The sequence below is a fragment of the Mercenaria mercenaria genome, chromosome 18 (genome assembly GCF_021730395.1).
Source record: "Mercenaria mercenaria strain notata chromosome 18, MADL_Memer_1, whole genome shotgun sequence".
Taxonomy (NCBI): Eukaryota; Metazoa; Mollusca; class Bivalvia; order Venerida; family Veneridae; genus Mercenaria; species Mercenaria mercenaria.
This window is the reverse complement of record NC_069378.1, coordinates 1048642-1069153: the sequence shown is the minus strand read 5'-3', so window position 1 is coordinate 1069153 and position 20512 is coordinate 1048642. Positions and strand designations below refer to the sequence as shown.

General features: G+C 34.5%; 2 protein-coding genes across 2 annotated transcripts; both read right to left on the bottom strand.

Moving 5' to 3' along the window:
* Positions 1-21: 21 nt before the first annotated feature.
* Positions 22-5189, bottom strand: LOC128550446 (uncharacterized). Its single transcript, XM_053529514.1, has 3 exons — positions 5018-5189; positions 4552-4654; positions 22-150 (listed from the first exon to the last, which is right to left on the bottom strand). Exons 1-3 carry the CDS (start codon positions 5113-5115, stop codon positions 46-48), a joined length of 306 nt encoding a protein of 101 aa, XP_053385489.1. The 5' UTR covers positions 5116-5189; the 3' UTR covers positions 22-45.
* Positions 5190-5528: 339 nt separating this feature from the next.
* LOC123539330 (complement receptor type 2-like) lies at positions 5529-11820 on the bottom strand. The gene is made up of 5 exons (XM_045323894.2): positions 10629-11820; positions 10177-10398; positions 9153-9317; positions 5862-5888; positions 5529-5536 (listed from the first exon to the last, which is right to left on the bottom strand). The coding sequence occupies exons 1-5, from the start codon at positions 11818-11820 to the stop codon at positions 5529-5531; spliced, it is 1614 nt and encodes a 537-aa protein (XP_045179829.2).
* Between the last annotated feature and the right edge of the window lie 8692 nt (positions 11821-20512).

Here is a 20512-nt window from a genome sequence, read left to right as displayed (position 1 = left end):
AAACACCAGTTTAAGTGGAATTTTAGAATTATATCAATATACAATCTAAGCTAATGTACTCGCCTCTATCCCTGCGAAGAAGTTTTTGCTTGTAGTCAAATTTGTTTTAAGACCTGCTGGGGAGCTTGCCATTTTAGCAGCACATCGGATCTGTAAATATCATACAGTGAGCAATAGTCACAAACCGAACATCGCAGCGGTATATCATGGGTTATTTCTTATTTCGGTGAGGAGAATTTGGTGTATAATTATATCAAGAAAAAAGTGACATATTATATCAACAAAGAGTTAATTTTCCTATTTTACTAGAATTCTAGACCTCACAACTACAACGACAGTTTTCTAAATAATGGTTTATAATACGTAAATAAGCTACATTTGTGTATATTTCTTTTCAGTTACTCTTCCACATAAAATGCTCCATCACAAATTAAATTCCCGCTATCCGATAGGAACGAAAAGTAGTTAAAATACCACGGCCATGCTGATTCAACAAGAAATAAACTGGCATAATGACCCGCAAGAAATTTTTAAAAAAGCATAAAATTATGTCAGAAATTAATTTTGACACTTTTAGCATGGCTATCGTTACCTGTGCACATGTAGCTCATGTTATTATTCATATTATACACAATGCAGCTTTCATTTACAAATCCCATGTTATTTAAATAGAGGATATTACATAAGTGTCTTTTCATATTGAATTTATTAAACGAGTTGAATAAAATAATAAAATGCGAGGCTCTGCCGAGCATTTATCAATTTTATTCAACGAGTTTAATAAATTCAATGTGGAAAGTCACAAATGTAATATTCTTTTTATCACATGTTAGCCTTTCTTGTCGAAACGTCAAAAATTCGACTTTCTTTTACTACATAAACAAGACAGTTTGACCGACGTCGCTTATACAATAAATGACGTCGACGTCAAAGCTTTATTACACTAGTGTATTATCCTTTTTATTCAATGGCTTTATTACACTCCCGCGACGTCAAACATGTGATAAACCTGAAACCCACGTACCGCTACTTCTTCAAAATTATCCAAATTTTTTGAAAAATAGCGTACAATTAAAAAAATTGTTATCGATTTATTCTTGTCAAAGGCCGAAGTCTATAAAATAGCTTTTTATGTATTATTACGTCGTCGAATTTATACCAAACAGACTGCTTGTGTGACGTTTAAAATTACACCAACACTATTTACGTTAGATATGAAAAAGAACTTTTAACATTCATAATCATGTTCAATATTTTAAAATTTCATGGCATCACGACTTTTGCAGGCATTAAATATTCGTTACCATCTGAATAAAACGTATACGTAAACGAGTTTTACGAGCTTTATTAATGCAAACACCAAAACTACCATAGAGAACCCCATTTGCTACGCATTTATGACAGATACAATAAAGTGAGCAGTTAGCTGTTACAGCGGTTTGCGTTGAACACATCTAACAATGGCAATGGGTGATAAGAACTCTAAACAATTACAGTTATAATCCTAATCATAACTAACAATGATGGAAACTTTTGTCTTGAAAACAAAATTGAATTTTCAGCTGGGTTTTGTCACTTAAACGAAAGTGTGTCATGAAGAAGATGTGTCCTGGTAGATGTATTTTAAAAAAACATTAAAAAGTATTCACATTTATACAGAAGTGATTTTTTTTGCAGTAATCATCCATCAAAATACTGAAAACATATAGAAGGGTATAAAAAAGAGACAAAATACAAGTGATCTATACAAATGAAACGTGTATACTTTTTAAAATAGATATTTTCGAATTTAAAGTGGCCGGTTAATATTTTTAAGTGTGCTATGATCAAATATGAACAGAAAGACAAATGGACTGTGAAACAATGTAAATATGGAATTCGAAACAATTTAAATACCACATTCTTTTCTGTCAGTTTCATTAGAGATTTTGAAATGAAAAAAGTATCTGTTACATTAATGATATTTTAAAACTAATTTTAAGAAGAAATCATTAAAAAACAAAATAGTAGTTACATGTATGCACGTGCCAACTATGTTATTTTGCATGTGTACCCCTCATTTTGGTCATTTAGATCGTAATCATGATTCTGTTAAATCTATGTGACAGGTAGTGATAAAATTATACTGTAGGTCAATTTACATGAACAAAATATTCATGCCCAGTTTTTAAAATCTGATTTTTCAAACTTTACCTGTTGGCATGGCAACGCACACCGCTATATTTCTACGACAAATTAATTGGTGGCCAAATTAAGTGTGGCAGAAATTTTGAAAGAGTCTCCGTATATATAGACTGTAATGAAAATTAATGATAATGGTAATCAACTCATATCTCTGTATAACATGCTTACATGATTGTATCACCATTGAATGTGATACGATATGCACTGTTTATATACGATGTAAACTGACGGGTTTATGACGTAACCTAAAACGGATTTGTCATCAAATAATTCTATAGAACATTTGTACATGACATGTATCATGAGAAAACAAAAAATAAAGGTATTCAGTAATTGTCCATACATTGACTCTAGCCGGAAACTAGTTTCGAACCAGTATATGAAGCTGTGCTTGACCACATGGAAAAATCATTGGTAAATTTGGTCCGAAAATTTATTTCTATGAGATTATCAACGAGTTTTCTGTATGCCGAGGTTAATTCCTAAAATGTTGCTTTTTTTGGATAAAATCTTCCTGAACAGGGGCGTAGTGCAAGTAGTTTTGGTTATACTCACACTGGGATCACCTAAGGACCCATTAGTGGTGGTCTCCCTGGGAAAATGTATAATGTAAATGTAGATATCTTGATTTTAATATTGAGCAATTATTCGATTTTGTTTCGCGTAGCTGTATACAATGGTTTTTGGCCTACATCTTTGAACAAACTGGGCACGGGACGGGTTTGTGTTGAAACGAAAATCCATTAAATTAAGTCTTTCATAACACTGAATAACAGAAGACACATATCGAATAGAGGATATACCGTCGTAAGAGAAAGAAAACTTCTTCCCACTTTTCGTACCTTGTTTGCAAGAAACGTAATGTTCCGAAATTTGCTTGAGACCACCAAGTTTTGTGACAGGCTATAGCGAAAAGTATGTAGGTCGAAATACTGTGTTAATATGTTAGTTAGTTGGGGACTCTGACCCAACACGAACATATTTCAGAATCAACACAGGAAGTCAAATCATTTTGACTAGCTATCCCTGATATGGTCTCTATTGTTCATTTTTGCTACTAAGTTTTAAATATTTGCAAAGTAGCCCTTTTTACTGTCATTACATGCTGCTTCATAGATGTATATCCACATTTGTCTGTCTCTAAATAGACTTAATTATATGACTACTGCGGTGTTACTTTCTGTTTAAATGTGATTCAATTTAATCCATACGCCAAACAATATTACCTCCGTGTTGTATATCTCTTCAGAGTTATTAGTTATTTCTTACTTATTTTGTATCATAAGTTTCAAGCAATGTATTTGCTTCTTACTGAGCTGGGATATACGTAGAAATAATTTTGAAAATGTTTGTAACGACATTCAAAAAAATCCATCGGCAATGCAATATGTACTACTTATGGAACAAACATCCTATAAATATTTCGACACGGCTCAAAGCATCAATCCCTCCTGAACATGATGAATTACAATAGTATCAAGGATTCAAGCCATTTTTCTAATAATGAAAACTGGCAAAAGTTACGATATTATGCAGACTTGGTCTTATTTCGTAACACATGATGCATGAATTGCTAAAACTTCTCATACATTTCCCTACGATGTCCTAAGCGGACAAAATAGTGGCTCGAGACCATCGTTTTGGTGCAAAACACAGCAGTGTGAGCAACCAGATATGTTCATATTTCGTAATGAGAACTTCGTTTGCCGTATTGATAACTATTGCCGTAATTTGACAATCCGTCGGCTGTGCAGTATGTACTTTGTACTGAACAAACTTCCTAGTAAAGCAATGAAGCGGTATGGTTCAGTATATATGCATCCTCAAGCTGTCATGAACGTTGTACTTTACAGCAGAAAACAGTATATGTCGTTTAGTCACCGACGATGACATATGATGACCAGCTTAACTCGATAAAAAGATATTGATGTTGAATACAGCTGTAACAGAGCATCAAACTATGTTCAGATTTTTTTTACTGAGGACCCCTTTTGTCGTATGTCGCCGGCATATTGAAAATCAGCCGTCAATGTAATTTGCATTTAACAATTGCCCCCGCTTTAAATGAACGTGGGCGTTAATACTGTTGATACTATTAATGGTAGTTACAACTGTTATAATGTTGTTACTGCTGTAACTGCCAACATTAGTGGCAGTAATATTCAAACAGTTATACAATTGTTACTGCTATAACGTTCGTACAGTGATAGTAGAAATACTGTTGTTACTGATCAACTTCTGACATCACTCTGCTAAAGTTTAGTAATGAATTACTGTTGTAACTGCTGGGAGCTGAAGAATTTAACGGTTGCTAGTTCCGAACTTCCTACTATTACAAGTATAATTAATTGAAACGATTTTACATACCATTATTCCGAGACCAAAACCTTTCTGAAGGAGATCTTTTTCAGTTAGGGTAGTGACACTTGTTTCATTTTCAAAACTGAACGCAACTTTGTCATCAATGTACCTGTAAAATTGAAAAAATCATCCGTATGATTTATATTTTTGCTTGAATAAAACTTTGAACCGTATATTAAATGATATTCTAATATGCCTGTCTCGGTTAAAACACGCTTACGCTTAAATGACGTCACGTTAACGTGCGGTGACGTCAATGATTTTGTTGCAACCAAGAAAGAGCGCTATTATATTTTTCTACTGTTGTAGATAAAGGGCATTTTAGAATAGAAATAATTTATAGCCAAAGAGTGTTTTGACATTATACACTCGGGCGGTAATACGCCATACAGATAATTTCAAATACAAATAATTACCATCGATTTGTATAAATTTACATGCAACAATTTTGAGAAAACGTAAAATGCTTTACCAGTATGTGGTATATATAAGATTCAGAGATGATCTGTCCATTCCATCAGTTTCTACACAGACGAAAGCAAGAAATGGCATCTGATACACCCTACCCATGTTGGAAAATTCTGAAAACCTTAACTCCGGAGTAACTGTCAATGATCCAAGCTGAGCATTCGGCGGATTGGCAAACTCTGAAACATAAGTGTTAGATAAATATGGTCCATCTTTTCCAGATAACTTCTATTTAGATTCCGTATAAAATTCGCTTTAAGGTAGTTCTGCACGTTTGGATCAATAGTTTTTCTACAATGTAGAATTTGATTAAATCTTGATTTTTCTAAACTTCAGAATATTCTTAGAAAATGTAGGAACACATTTTTAGAATCGCCATTTCTAAATCACGTGGTTTGCTATCGTCGTTGGCAGGAATAATTATATCTATGGTCAAATTATTTTCTTGGCTTTGGCTGTGCTTGGTGTTAAAATCATTCCAATATGACCTTATTATTGCAAAAATACATACTTTCTCAGAATTCTGTGAATATTCAGCAATATGTTTTTAACAAAATAATAATTCTGTTAACAAATCTAATTCATTATAGAATATAAAACATTTTGTAGCAAAAAATGTATCTATTGTTTACTTATTACCAGTCTGACATTTTTTTCAATTTTTAGGCCATATAAAGCTTAATGATCACTGTATTTCTAACTTCCTTTTTCAAATATCATTTATTTTTCTGCAATACTTGAATCAGTCCAAACATGTTTACATAATACGATTCTATATGACCATTTGCATAATATATTTACTTGAACTTAAAACATTACCTAGAAAATAATATGTATGAATGTCTTACCTGTAATATTCTTTATATCTGGCGGATCTATAAAATAAAGTATGTATATCAAATCAGTTAAAAATTTGGGAAAAGGTTTGACGTTCTTGAAACAATATGAAATAAAAGTGAATCCAGGATATTATGATAACAACAGTGAGTAGGGGTTATATTACGATTTCTTTAGATCGTTCAGCACGGCATTTGTGATAGTGTACTGTTTTTTTAGCTTGAATATTTCGGCTTGAGTGGTTCCAGTACTACTGCTAAAATAGCTTTGGGTATTCTTTAATCATTCCTAGGCTATGTTGCCTGCTTTTTAATTTTGTCTTTTGGCAGTTTACACTTTGATATACAGGCTCCATCAGATCCTCTTTAGTTCTTACCATTTTTGTCTCGTTCAGGGCAAACCGATTATTTCAACTTGGGAAAATACGCTGCTTTTCAAGGAATTACCTCTATGTATCATTGATGGTTCCATATACTCCGTCGTATGATAGTTTTGATATGTTTTGAGAACACGTTTATCTAACTTCATATATAATTTCAAAAATATACATTTTAGTGTTTTGATCAGATAAAAGAAAGTAAAAAGGATGGACAATCTGTTTCGTTCGGTAAATTATTCTGTCTTCTATGAATAAGTAGTCCTAGTGATTTGTTCTCTGTCAGACGCTTAGTAGGAATTTAGATTAAATCGAATGTAAACCCCTCCTACCTATATCTATATAAATTGAAAAATAATCAAACCGTTGTTAAAAGTGCTATCCGAATGTAGCAGTTCATGAAATTGTTAAATCCGATCCCTTTCCTCACACTGTTAGTTTAAATCGTTGTTTCAGTGTTTTATTCACCTATTCCTGAAACATTCCCATCTGAATTGTTGGTGCGTTGTGGGTTTTATAGGGTATGATTTGTAATAACGAAAGACCGCACGGCGAACGAATAAACGAACATACAATTTCAATTCCACATGACCTATACAGTTTCTAGTGAGAAGCCTATCATTTCTTTTATCAATAACATTTTGACATATGATATACAAATGTGCATATCAATGTGTTTCAGTCTCTTGGTTGTAATGCAGATTGATTTTTGACTTTAAGTGTTTCTGACGTAATTAATGCCTTCTGAAACGTGAGGACAGATGTTCAGGTCAGACTCTGGATCAAATTTTGAGGACTCACATCGAAACAGTGCTGTCTTGCTTGATTAAGTTTACTTTATTGATGGACAGATTGGTGTAACTTTTGGAGGTTAAAATTTGCATTGTCATTTTGTCTGTTTTGTCTCTTACGATCATGCAACTATTATAGTTTTAACACTTGGTTTTGCTGTAACTCTGTGATTCCAGCAGGTATGCAAATTTTGATTCCATACCTCATGTTTTTATTTCGATGTTAATGAGATGTGAAACCAAAATTGGTAGTCCTGTTTGGCGCCATATAACCTATACTGTGTTGGTGCGCCGTGAAACCCAAATAAATAAATAAATAAATAAATAAATAATAATGTTCTACATTTCAAAATCACGTAGAACATATTATGTCTTGCAGATTTGGCTGAGTGTTCCTCGCCACAATTCACACAACACAGTAGACAAGTGCATGGATCATTGTCATAAGAAATACTTCTGTGGTTAGCATATTCACATTTGTACATGGACTCAGTGTCCCCAAATTGTATAACATTGTAGAACTGAAATTGTTTGGTATGTATATATGGTGACTTTTGTAGGGAGATAACCAACGTTTTGTTAATGAACGAAAGAAAAGGAATGCCTATATTAAAATGACAGTGTTTGTCTAGCAGCATTGCTATGTTGTTCAGGAAGGCTTTGCACATTGTTTCCGACACCCGAACAAGATCAGAACAACTTTTTAGTACCACCTAAATAGAATATTACGCCGCAGACACCTTACATTCTACCCCGTAATATTGATCAATTCGCAGTATAAAAACATGACTCTAGTGATTCGTGCATAATATTATGTTCACCTTATATACTAGTTTTCGTTCAGCAGACACAACTCTTTAAGATGATACAAAGACAAAAAAAAAAAAAAAAAAAAAAAAAAAAAAACCACGTGGTCTCCAAGCATCGATATTATACCTATTTATGGATCGGATATCTTAAGTTAATAGACTCAACCCCAACCCGGTAATGACATTACCGTTCAATAACGTATCCGCCATATGCAATTTCTGTATTTCTCGGTTAGAAAGGAGACCCAAGAGTTACATTATTGTCCTTAAAATAACGAAATGTTATATAAGAATGAAATAATGCGTATTCTAATATGACCAGGCAATGCTTAAATCATCACAACGATACTATATTGACGTCACGGCGACGTGATAGTTAGCACCAGGTACGAATCGAGAAATAGCGTTTTCAAATTGATCGATTATTTTTCTTATAACACGTTTAAAACGAAATGCTACATAACACAACTGTTTTGATTAACTGACACACTGAGATGGTAATTCGTTGTGCAGAATATTTCACCATCGTTTGCTTTCTAATTTAACTATTCGGCAATATTTATTACCATTTCTAGCCCATGCGTGTAAAACAAAGGAGCGCGACGACCTACACTATGGTGCCATGCATCCACGAAGAAAGCGTTCTATCAAATCGGAAGAACTAAAGTTTAGAATAAACGACGTAATAGAAACGTAACAATTTATAGGAAGACCCTGTTTTAACACTATTTATACAATCTAGCGGTTATACAACGTACGAAATAATTCACTTGGGTTAGGCCCTCGTACAACCGCCCATCGCGTATAAAAAATGTTAAAACACTTTTGCTATAGGTATGTCTTAAATCGCACAGGTACCGACAGTACCGACTGGGTCCACTGTCTTGAATGCTTGGCAGTCAAAAAAACATGATTGAAACAAATTGAAAAACGGGTACCTTATCTTTCTTATGTTATGCTTTTTATCATTGCGTAGGAGCGAACTCAAAGTTGGAGTTTGGGATTCTTTAGTTAGGTCGGCCAGCAAAACATATCACGATTTCACTGAAAACAGTTCTCCCCCCTGTGTGACAATAGACGTCACATCAAATCTATATCAGTACATCTAAATGCTTTCACAAATTGGCTAAGTTTCCTTTATATAAGAAAAATCTGTTTTGGAGGTAAAGGTTGTGGCGGGAGGGAGCACACCATAGCCTAGTCCCCCTACTCACTACTTTTGGTCCCCTGTCCTCCCACCCCCTTCCCTCTCTCCTACGCCTATGTAAATAGCGATAAACGAATGACACAACACACATTAAGGGCTAGTAAATAACAAAGAATTACCGAAACAATATGCAGACTTGCTATTTGTTCTAGGCAGAAAATACTGGATGTTATCATTTCCACATTTTCTGATAGCAATAGTGTGCATATTCTGGCAGTCGCTCGAAGACGTCTTTTCACAGACAGTCGCAGTGGCAGCCATGGTTTCTACTTCTGGATGGGGATCTGAAACACAAGGTCATTTTTATAGAACAAATATTCCAATAAAAGAGGAAATAAGATTGAACCATTCTATTAAATATTTTCATAAAATGATCATGTATAAGGTTCAATAATTGTATCGCAACCGTGTACGTGAAATATATACTATGCAGAGTACAAAATCCCAACACTGTAACTTTTAATGCATTTTCATTTATTGACGACACCATTTTGGAACTTAATGCTAGATGCTACTCCTTTCGCTATTGGTCAGTATTTTACTATTATTTACTATTCTTTCTACTTTTACTGGTTGTTGTTCTTGGTTTGATATTTCGCTTCGTAAATCAAACAATCAATTGAATGCATATACACTTGTCAAACGTTCTAAATAAATATTAGTCGTTTAGACTGAATAAGTCTAAAAAGCCAGGAAATAATCATGTTTCCCTCTTGCACAAAGCTCATGTGTAAGTAATAGTTTTCGTACATGATTAAGATACTTTATACGTAAAAACATAAAATATTGGGAACATATGGCACTGATCTCGTTGGAGATACGCACATGTGCAGAAGTATTGCTCTTTAATTAAACCGACATGCCAATACGAGGCAGGTTTTAAATAATTGATAATTATAATATGTCTATTGTTTATTAGAAAAGGTGTACGAAAACTGTTAAAAACGTGATTAGCAGAAATTAGAATATGTTTCTACGGTTGCATTTTAAACGTCGATTATTCTTGGTATTTCAAATATACACTGAATCCAAGTAATGTCATAGTATTCTATATATATATACTGTTAGTCATTCTGAGCTTAGATATGTGCAGTTATTCTTAGACCCGAACAACTTTTACAATTCAAACGTTAATGCACTCACGCTTAAGATAAATCGGGTTCTCAGTACCACAAAAGTTGTACTGCGGCATAGTATTAACACCTGACATTAGATACTGTTTCCCGTTGAAAATGACACTGTACCAATCTGGGAACAGGTATTCGTCATCGACAAACGGGTCACTGCCCTGTACACCATCAGCTTGGTATATTCTAGATCTTCGTACAAGGTCGTGCAGTACCATTGCTTCTTCGCATGCTGATCCTAGCAGATTTATAAACAAATACAAAATCCAATATTTCTATCAGGGAGAAATTGGACAATGCTTCTTTCACAAAAGATTATCTGGTTAAAGCCGAAAGTAGTCTTAACATTAGGTGTTTTTGTGTATAGACAATATTAATTCCTACCATTCTGTAGTTTGTTAAAGGAATCTGAACAGACTGTTTTAACAATGTAAAGGGGTACATTTCTAAAAGCACAAAATATAGTACCTATCGTTCTGAAACACGAAGGAATCTGTGTCCAACTGCCATTACTCAAACAGGTGGTAAACGAGGCGCCCATTAGCGAGTATCCATCAATGCATCTAAAGTTTGCAGTTGCACCAAATGTGGTATCGTTGTACACGATTTTAGTTTCGTTATCTAAAACTTGAGGAATCTCACAAGACACAGGTCTACAGTTTGGCCGTTCAGTCCATGTCCCATTCATGTCACACAAGACTGTTATAATGCCCACTGCAACGTACCCTTCGTCGCATTCGACAGTGAATGTACTGTTAAATGTTGTATTCTCTAAATCATTTGTATGACCATTCGTTATATCTGATGGTATTCCACAGTCCCTAATTTCACATGTTGGAGATTCTGACCAAGTTCTATTCGGAGAGCATACAACAGTATCGTTTCCGTCAACAAAATATCCCTCCCTGCAGGAGATAGTTATTTTTGTACCGACGACTAAGGAACCCATTTCGTGTAGAACTTCCATAAAACCATTTTCTGGTGCAATGAACGGTATACATTCTTCGACATCATCATCCTTAAAGACAGTGAAAACCATTGTGATTATTATAGTTGTAATTAGTAGAACTGTAATTAGAAGGAAAATGCAGATTGCTTTATTTTTCCTTGACTTAAATTCGTCTTGATGATTCATACGTTGAAATGTAAAATTTTCATATTCGCCAGGTAACTCTTTTTGAGATTCTGTCTTTGTCCACACTTCAAACGATTTAGCCGTATCAGGATTGTTTTCCGTTAGATTGAAGTCAGTCGTATCGAAGATCATGTTCGTATAAACTTTCGTATTGTCTAGTGAAGTTTGTCTATCGAGAGCGTTATTTCCTGTTCCACTTTGAATTGTGTCATATACATTTGAAGTACGTTTCGTTGACGCTAAGGTTTCATACGCGATATCTTTACTACGCTTGCTCAATAGATTTCCAGCGGATTTTATCATTTTCATTTCTATTCCTGTAGAACATCTACGTTTGTCCAATTCCGAGTCCATTTTATAAGCATAATATATCGCCTTCTTTGCTATTTGTTTGTCATTGCCTACATCATCGCTATGTATTTTATCATACAGATTAGTAACATCTACTGAAAGAGCTAATGTTTCACGTGTCATACATGTACTTTTATTATACAATCGTTGTCCATTCGATTCTTCGATATTCATTTCTGCTTCGTCATAGTATCGATAGTTGTCTTTTACCAATACGTTCACTGGTGTATATAATTCCTATGTGAATTTGTCAGGAACTGTAGAGAGTTCTTCCTTATTCTTTATAAAAACAATATTCAACCAGTCAAAATGTCTTAAAAGATGAAATTACCAATGATATATTGTAAATTCAAGTTTGTGTATATGGCCTGTTAACCAACGTATTTATCGTGTAGTTCATGATCATTTTACATCTAAAACAATGGACAAGGAAGGTATCTTTCAGAAAACTTAACAATATACTTTTGTAAATAAAAGTCGACTCAGCTAGTTACGATATGTACATAAAGTGTTCAAATTTTGTTTAACGTGTGTGTAAGTAAAAACATTTGTACAATAAAACATGTGGATATGTAGAAGATAATTCAACTTAAAAAATCAGTATTTGACTGGCTTGTATTTAGATAATGAAGAGTCTAAATAAAACTAGTTATGTTCTATACTGCATGTGTTCTTGAAAATGCATAAATACTACTAAAATTTAAATTTTCCATTTACATGTTTAACTTCGGAATCAAATCAACTGTATTCAAGGCGAAACACCATCTCATCACTATCATTCAACTGTCAGTAAAAAATATATACAAGGAAATTATTGCACTAGTATCCGAAAAATAATTTTTGATGAAGAGTTTTTTTTTTAAGATCAAACATTACAGTTGAGCACTTCGTATATAAGTATTTGCATTCACCATATAGTATACTTTTACGGATGGGAAATAACGTTCATGTAATTTCGTATAATAACACTTGTGCAATAATATCAAGTTTCAAATTTCATTTATTGACAATCAGCATGGTTTACGCTTTTGGTAATATACAATATCAAGGGCGACTCTCTGCGAGATCGAAGATTCGATCTGACGTCGTTAAAATGGCATCGTTCAAAACAAATTTTAGAAAGTCGTCTCTAAGTGTGTCCTTTTGCGCTTCGTTCTTCTTGTTCTTCTGTGTCCGACCCGATGTAGAATCGCTCTAATGACACGGACAAGGCCCAAGAACATTGTTCTAATCGAGAGGACCGCGAACAATGCGAGAATAATATGGCGGAATAAGGCGTAGGCGATCGTGCATGATTTGCAGGGCACTTCCGGCTCCCGGTGTTAGAGCGTTTTACTCGAGCTGCGTGATCCGACTTGACTCATTACCATCAGGGAATAAACGCCCAAGGACGCCCTAACTTTTTTAAAAGGACATTCATTGACGGCTGAAACTTTTTCCTCATTCTAAGATTAACAAAAATTCGACATGACGGACATTTTATTAAGGGTATTTGAATAATGATTTGAAAGAAGTCCCAATGTGGTTTATAAATCTGTATACGCTAAAAATAGCACCAACCCAAACATTACAGTTTATAGATGCTAGCTACAAACATTGGTTGTGTTTTCTTTTCGCGAGCATTAGAAACCCCAAATAAATGCGAGGCTATCGATTTTTCAATATCTAAATAGAACAGCCGAAATACCCACATATGTAAAATTGTAGGGGCCTCCGTGGCTCAGTGGTTAAGGTCGCTGACTTCAAATAACTTGCCTCACATCGATGAAATAATGCACGGAGGGGCACCTTGGGTCTTCCTCCACCATGAAAGCTGGAAAGTAGCCATATGACACTACAATTGTTTCGGTGCGACGTTAAACCCAACCAAAAAATAAATAAATATTAAATTATATGTTCTTAAATATTAATTCAAATATAACACAAACCTGTTTCAATTTTCATCTTTTCGTCAGTTTGAGATATAATTTGACTAGAACTATTATTTAAAAATTTGTTTAACAATTTTGAAAGATTTTTTTTCCGAACGATACTGTTATACCCACGTCTATTTTGGCTCTTCTGAGCGTGCGGACAACATGTATATATATTTTGGTTGGATTTAACGTCGCACCGACATATGATAGGTCAAATGGCGACTTTCCAGCTTTGATTGTGGAGGAAGACCTCAGGCGCCCCTCCGTGCATTATTTCATCACGAGCGGGCACCTGGGTAGAACCACCGACCTTCCGTAAACTAGCTGGATGGCTTCCTCACATGAAGAATTCAACGACCCGAGTGAGGCTCGAACCGTCATCGATGAGGGGCACGTGATTTGAAGTCAGCGGCCTTAACCACTCGGCAACGGAGGCCCCTCTCAGATATATAATTATATATATATATGTGTTTTTTTCTATTCTGTTTTTTTGAATTACAATTTTATTTAGTATTTTAGTTTATTCTACAGAGATATGTAAAATGTTTACTTTTTCGGCAGGACATTAGCTAGTTTCGGAATGTCAGGCTAATTGAAAAAAAAATTCTGACTTTTGTAGATATTTATTTGGAAAGAGGAAATTATATGATGTTCCGTTTGTATAAGTTGTAAATTTAATATTGAAAATTGTGTAATGTGAAAATAAGCAACTTCTTTTTGTCATAAAACGTATATGTCATTTTTTTTTGGTGGTAATTATAGAACGCCGGTACTGCATTGCATTGTAATGTATAAATGTATGTGTTGACAAGTATACTGTGTATTTAATATGTAATTGTAATTTAAATTTATCATATTTATAGTTGTAAATAACAGCTGCAGATTGTTATTATTATTATTTTTTTTTTCATAATCTTTTCATATCTGTTTGTATACTTTAACATTAGACTAGTAAAGACGAGCACCAGTGTATGAGAGGTCGAAAGCTCTATCACTCGGAGAAGCGAATGTAGAACTGCGCCGAAATCTTTCGAAATTAAAGGTGTTTGTCACATTCGAATAATTTCGAACGCAGTTCTATATAAAGAACCCTGTATGTACTTCCTTCTTTTACGCACTATTCGAGCAAAACATCAATTAATGTTCATCATGTACTGCATGACCCTATACATGTATGAAATACGAGAGATATATAAGGGAAGATCAAGTATTTTTTCAGTCAGTTTTGAAATTTCAGTCAGCAGTTTTAAAAACATTTAGACAATATAAACATAACAAAACATAAAATAGTTAGAATGTTTGTAAAGAAAGGGCTTAAGTCGTTGGTCTTGTTGAGGGTCAAATGTCATCTTGATAGGTAACATTTAAAATGTTGAGAATCTCCTTAAAGAAAAACAAGTAATTATATTGTTAAAATTCTATACATAATATACTCATATTAACGTACAGTAAACCATAAATACCTGTAAACTGTATGTTGGATCAGATTACAAAGATTAAACTGTCCTATAAATAAATCAAACAATTTATGAAAAAAAGACTGATCATTACAATTACATGTACAACTTTATCGATTATTTCAAAAGAAGTAATTAAAAAAAAAATGGTGAAATTCAAATTGCGTACATTGTTATTATCTTACTGTCTTATATTATATATTTTGTGAAGTTACAAATTTCATAAATTAAGGCCTTATACTCTCTTTTTTTTGTGCTGATTATTTAAGCTCATGCAAGATGATAAAAAACGTTCTGACTGTGGTGCATGAAGATATTTTGTTGTTGGAGAACTGAAGTACTAGCAGGAGTTGTAAATGGAACTGATGATTCGTCAAGGGACAATACTTTCAAAGGCACATAGTATCTCACATACTTTAGATCGATTTTATTGTAGCGACATTTGTCTTTTATATATTTCTGTATCTTGTTGAAAGGTTTATAGAGTACCCCATTAATTATGAATTCTATCACTATATCGGTACATCGGTGGCTATATTTGCGGTGTGTTTGATATGCACATTACATATAGCGATTACAGTCTTTTTCTGTCTTGATCTGCTGGGATCTTCTGTTTTTCAGAAACACAAGCATTGCTTGAGATATTTATAAGTTTATAAATAAAAAATCACGGTTTAAAAACAGCACTGAACAAGAACTAAAAAATAAAATGAAATATTCTAGTACTTTAAGTAATCTTTAGATTAAAACTAATGCAATCGCAAAAAAACTGTCTAGAATGTGAACAAAATTAAGTGTTTGAAAACCAAAATTGTTAAGAAAACAAATACTTAATGCTATTCAAAACATCTAGGAAAATATTAAGTTCTTTCTGAACGACACTTCAGTGTTGCTGAAAAATTTTTGAAATAGACTTTAAGAGGGTCCTTTAGAAGCAAGGAACGCAACCCAGCAAATACTAGTTAATAGCAAAATCTGTTGGATCAATTCTGTTTATGAGAGGTATTGAAGTGTGGAACACACATTACGCCACCTAGCACTGGGTTAAGAATAATTCTGTTTTAGTAAACATGATCCAAAAGGGCCAGAAAATCTAACAACATTGAAAGCCATTACAAGAAGACTTTTTACATGACACTTCAAGACTACTTTTTGTGATAGCGAAAATTTATTTTTAACATAATTCTTTTGAAGCATCACAACACAAGCAAGCAAAATAATAGCAGACTTGAATTGATTGTGTCTGTTCATTAGATGTGGTGAAATATGTTACTGACTTTACACTCCTAGCGCTAGCTTAAACAGTGTTCTGTTATAGTACAATTGAGTGGATTAGTTAATATCTGAATCTAAAATCAGATGAAATGCCTAACAATTATGAAAAACATACAATTTGAGGCAGCAATGTTACAAGAGAATTATTATTTATTATTATTATTATCTATCAGTTTTATTTTATAGCGCTCTTTTCATCTATAACATAAATGTTCAAAAGCGCTGTACAAACTAAATATCACAGACTGATATGGACACACAATGCAACACATATATCAACATTTAATTTGTACTAGATAATTTAAAGAACAATAAACAACAATAATTTCTGTTGCAAAGTCATACAACAGCCTTTTTTTCCAGTACAAAGTTAGACTTTAAAAAAAAAAGTATCCGTTAATTATCTTTTGAAAGCATCCAAGCTTTTAGCGTCTCTAATGGTAGCCGGAGGAATATTCTGTAACTTCGGTGCAGCTGACGAAAATCTACGATTACCGTACCTCACAATTTTGCTTTTTGGAACAACTAGTTGTTTTGAGTTGTTCTTGGATCTCAAATTTCTTGCTGGCTGAGTTCTAGCAAACCTTTAACATAGATCGGTAATTTGTCATGCAGTGCTTTCTATATGTGAACTAGAAGCTTAAAGCCCTGTGAGTAACTGGTATCAAATGCAGCTCTTTTAATACCGGCGTAATGTGATCATAACGCGATATTCTCGTTTTGATTCGAACTGCAATGTTCAGAATATTTTGAAGTCTATCCAGCAAGGCCTTCGGAACACCACATAAGAGTGCATTGCAATAATCATGGCGTAAAGTGACGAGCGAGGGAATTTACTAGCGATATTTTAGCATCTGTATTTAGATATTTCCTGAAGTGGCCTACCGGTATTTGACGTAGCTGTCCGTATCCTGATCTACAAACCGAGTTAATATGCTTTTTTTTCAATGCTTATGTTGGAGTCTAGAAAAGCACCAATACTTCTATTTTCACAGAAACAGATTCAATATGTTTTTCGTTTCTTAGAGAGGTAAATACAATGACTTCAGTTTTATCGACATCGATTTTCAACATCTTGCTGTTCATCAAAAATACAATTTCCACGAGACAGTTTTCAACACAGCGTAGAGCAGCCTTCTGAGAGACCGGATTTGATGGTTTGAAAGATGAATAAAGCTGCCCATCGTCAACGTAAAATGGTAAATAAGTCCATGTTTCTTGCATGTTATACCAACTGGTTCAGTGTACATTGTGAACAATTTTGGTCCGAGAACGGAACCTTTGGGACACTGTCATTTGGTTTTGACAATGCACATTCTATGGTCACAGTTTGGTAGCGGCCGCTCAGATATGAAGTCATCCGTTCGAGTGGTTTCCCTGCGACACCAAAGTGGTCGTTGGGGCAGTGCAATAGTGTCTTGTGGTCAATGGTATCGAAAGCAGCTGATAGGTCAAGCATCACTAGCAATGTTACATCAATTTGGTCAAGGGAGTTGAGAATGTCATTTTGAACCTTCAGTAATTCAGTCTCAGTGGAGTGAAATTTTCTGAATGCAAACTGGTGTTCTTCGTGCAGACTGTTCAAAGACAAGTGGCTTTCAAAACGAGCATCGACTATCTTTTTCAACTATTTTAGACACGTACGGTAAATTAGAAACAGGTCTATAGATTTTCAGAACATTTGTATCTAGATCTGACTTTTTATGAGTGGTCTGATCAACAAACGTTTGAATGATTTCGGAACATATACTTTCTCAAAAGAATAATTGGTTATTTCAGTGAGAGATGGTAGCGGTTCTTCTGAGCATTCTTTCAAAAGCCATGTCGGAAGTGGATCTAGCTCACACGATTAACTTGCAGATTTTGAATTTTTTTTTCAAATCATCCTGTGAGACTGGAGTTAATTCAACACATTTATTTTATTTGCATGTTCGAAATTTCCTCGAAGGTAACCGCACCGGTTTGTAATCCTGTTTTTGACTTAATTTTATTTCTTATTGTACACTCAAAAAAGTTGTAAGTGGGGTACCCTGGTTTCAGGTTGTCTGTCTGTCTGTCTGTCCGTCCGTCCGTCCGTCTGTCTGTCCGTCTGTCCGTAGACACAATCTTGTGCGCACCATCTCTCCTCATCCCCATGTTAGGTTCTTTCAGAAAAAAAATTGCAGAGTTAGGGACTTTTTTTTTGTTACTATACTATATACATAGTCACAATCTTGTACGCACCATCTCTCCTCATCCCCTTGACACAATTTAATGAAACTTCACACAAGTGATTAGTAACAACAGAAGTTGTACATGGTTCTTTTAACAACAAAAAATGCAGAGTTATGGGACTTTGTTTCTTGTTAACATACTATGTACATACGGTATGCATATGCAATCTTGTGCGCGCCTAATCTTTCAAACACTTGCACACAATTTAATGAAACTTCACACAAGTGATCAGTACTGACCCTAGTTGTGCATGGTGCATGTTACGTTCTTTTAGATAAATATTCTGCATAGTTATGGGACTTTGTCTTTTGTTACTATACTGTATACATACATACAGTCTATATACATACAGTCCACATAATCATGCAATCTTGTGTGCGTCAAATTGCAAATTACAGTGTCAGTGCATGCGGGGGTACATTCCTCACATTTAGTGATAGCTCTAGTTCCATCAATTTTACCGATGAAGAAATCGCTGAAATTTTGCGCTTGTTCTTTGGAAGAGGAAGATGTTGGCAGCACGGCCTCCTCGTCTCTACCAAGAAATTTTCTTTGTCACTTTCAATACAGTTTTGCGATCGCGTCCACAGGACTCTATCTTTTTAGAATAGAAATTAACACGTGTTTGTTTCAGCAATTTATTCACAGAAGCACAGTGATTTCTGTATACCCCATGATCTACTGTCAGATTTGTTTTTCTCCATTTGTGTTCAAGTCTTCGTTTCAAATATTTGACTTCGTGTAGTTCTTCATTACACCATGGAAAAGTCAATCTAAGCACTATTGTTTTAGTAAGCCAAGGGGCGTGCTGGTCAACAAGTGGTATCAAACTGTTGTTTAATGTTTCCAATTGCCCGTCAACATCAGAAATTAACGTGTTCATGTCGAGAATCTCCAAAGGTTTTATTTCGTTTTTAAATGATTCAATGTCGATGGATCTCAACTTCCGGATGGTCTCAGCATTCCTTATTGGAGCAGGTTTTTCTGCTTGAATATGAAATATCAATGCAAAATAATCACGTGATATCTTCCAATCAGAATCAAATAATTTTAAAAAACTTTGAGATTTTGTTCAGACTTTAACTTCTACGGCATATTTGTTTCCCCAGGCGGTATCGATTATACCAGATGGGCCTTTTTGTCGTATGAAGTGAAGTTTTGAACGTCCGAAGATGTGATATCAAGAAAGTCAAAACTTCAGTCTTTTTACATCTACTCTGTCCACATACTCGGCATTAAAGACTGAACTCTTGATGGAGGCACATGGCATGACAGTCATTTTACTTGAAAAAAAAAGAATAATAACACGCGATTATCATTTGGTGGAACGTTGTATTTTCATTTCCAAATGAAATCAATCCGTTTCTGTTGGACACTTAATACGACAATTGCGTTTTAATTATAAACATAAAATGGTACTAGTAAGACGGAAATTTCTTCTGAAGTATCAGACAATTTCAGATCTATGATATCATGATGCGAGAAGTTTCCTGTTAGCCGTATGGGATAACTCCATTCTTTACATGCACCCACAGCCTTGATTGTGATCAATCCCCCTTTGATTCTTTCATTTTACATAGAAAATCGGTCTTGGAACTCGATGTGACCATCCTCGCCCCCATCCCTCCCCACCCTCCTGAAATGGGTTACCCTCTCTTTAAAGTTGGTGTCCCTCTAACCAAAATTCCTGGATCTGCTCATGCTTTACTTATGAAATAGTATATTCAAACAAAAAACGTGTATATGCCTACATGTTATTTTGTGCGGCAATTTTCGTCTCCACCTAACATTTCTCGACTGTTTCGCTAGACAACTGGTGACTTGGCACGATTACATTGTGCTGTCTGAGAGTTTGACATTATACAGAGTCATACAGAGTGGCACGATGCCAAAACGTATGATATCACGAGGAGAGTATCTTATATTTGTTTCCAATCGCTTGTTAAATGTATTCATAAATTATGTATATTGGCTCATGTAATCAACATTTCTTTTAAAAGGTTA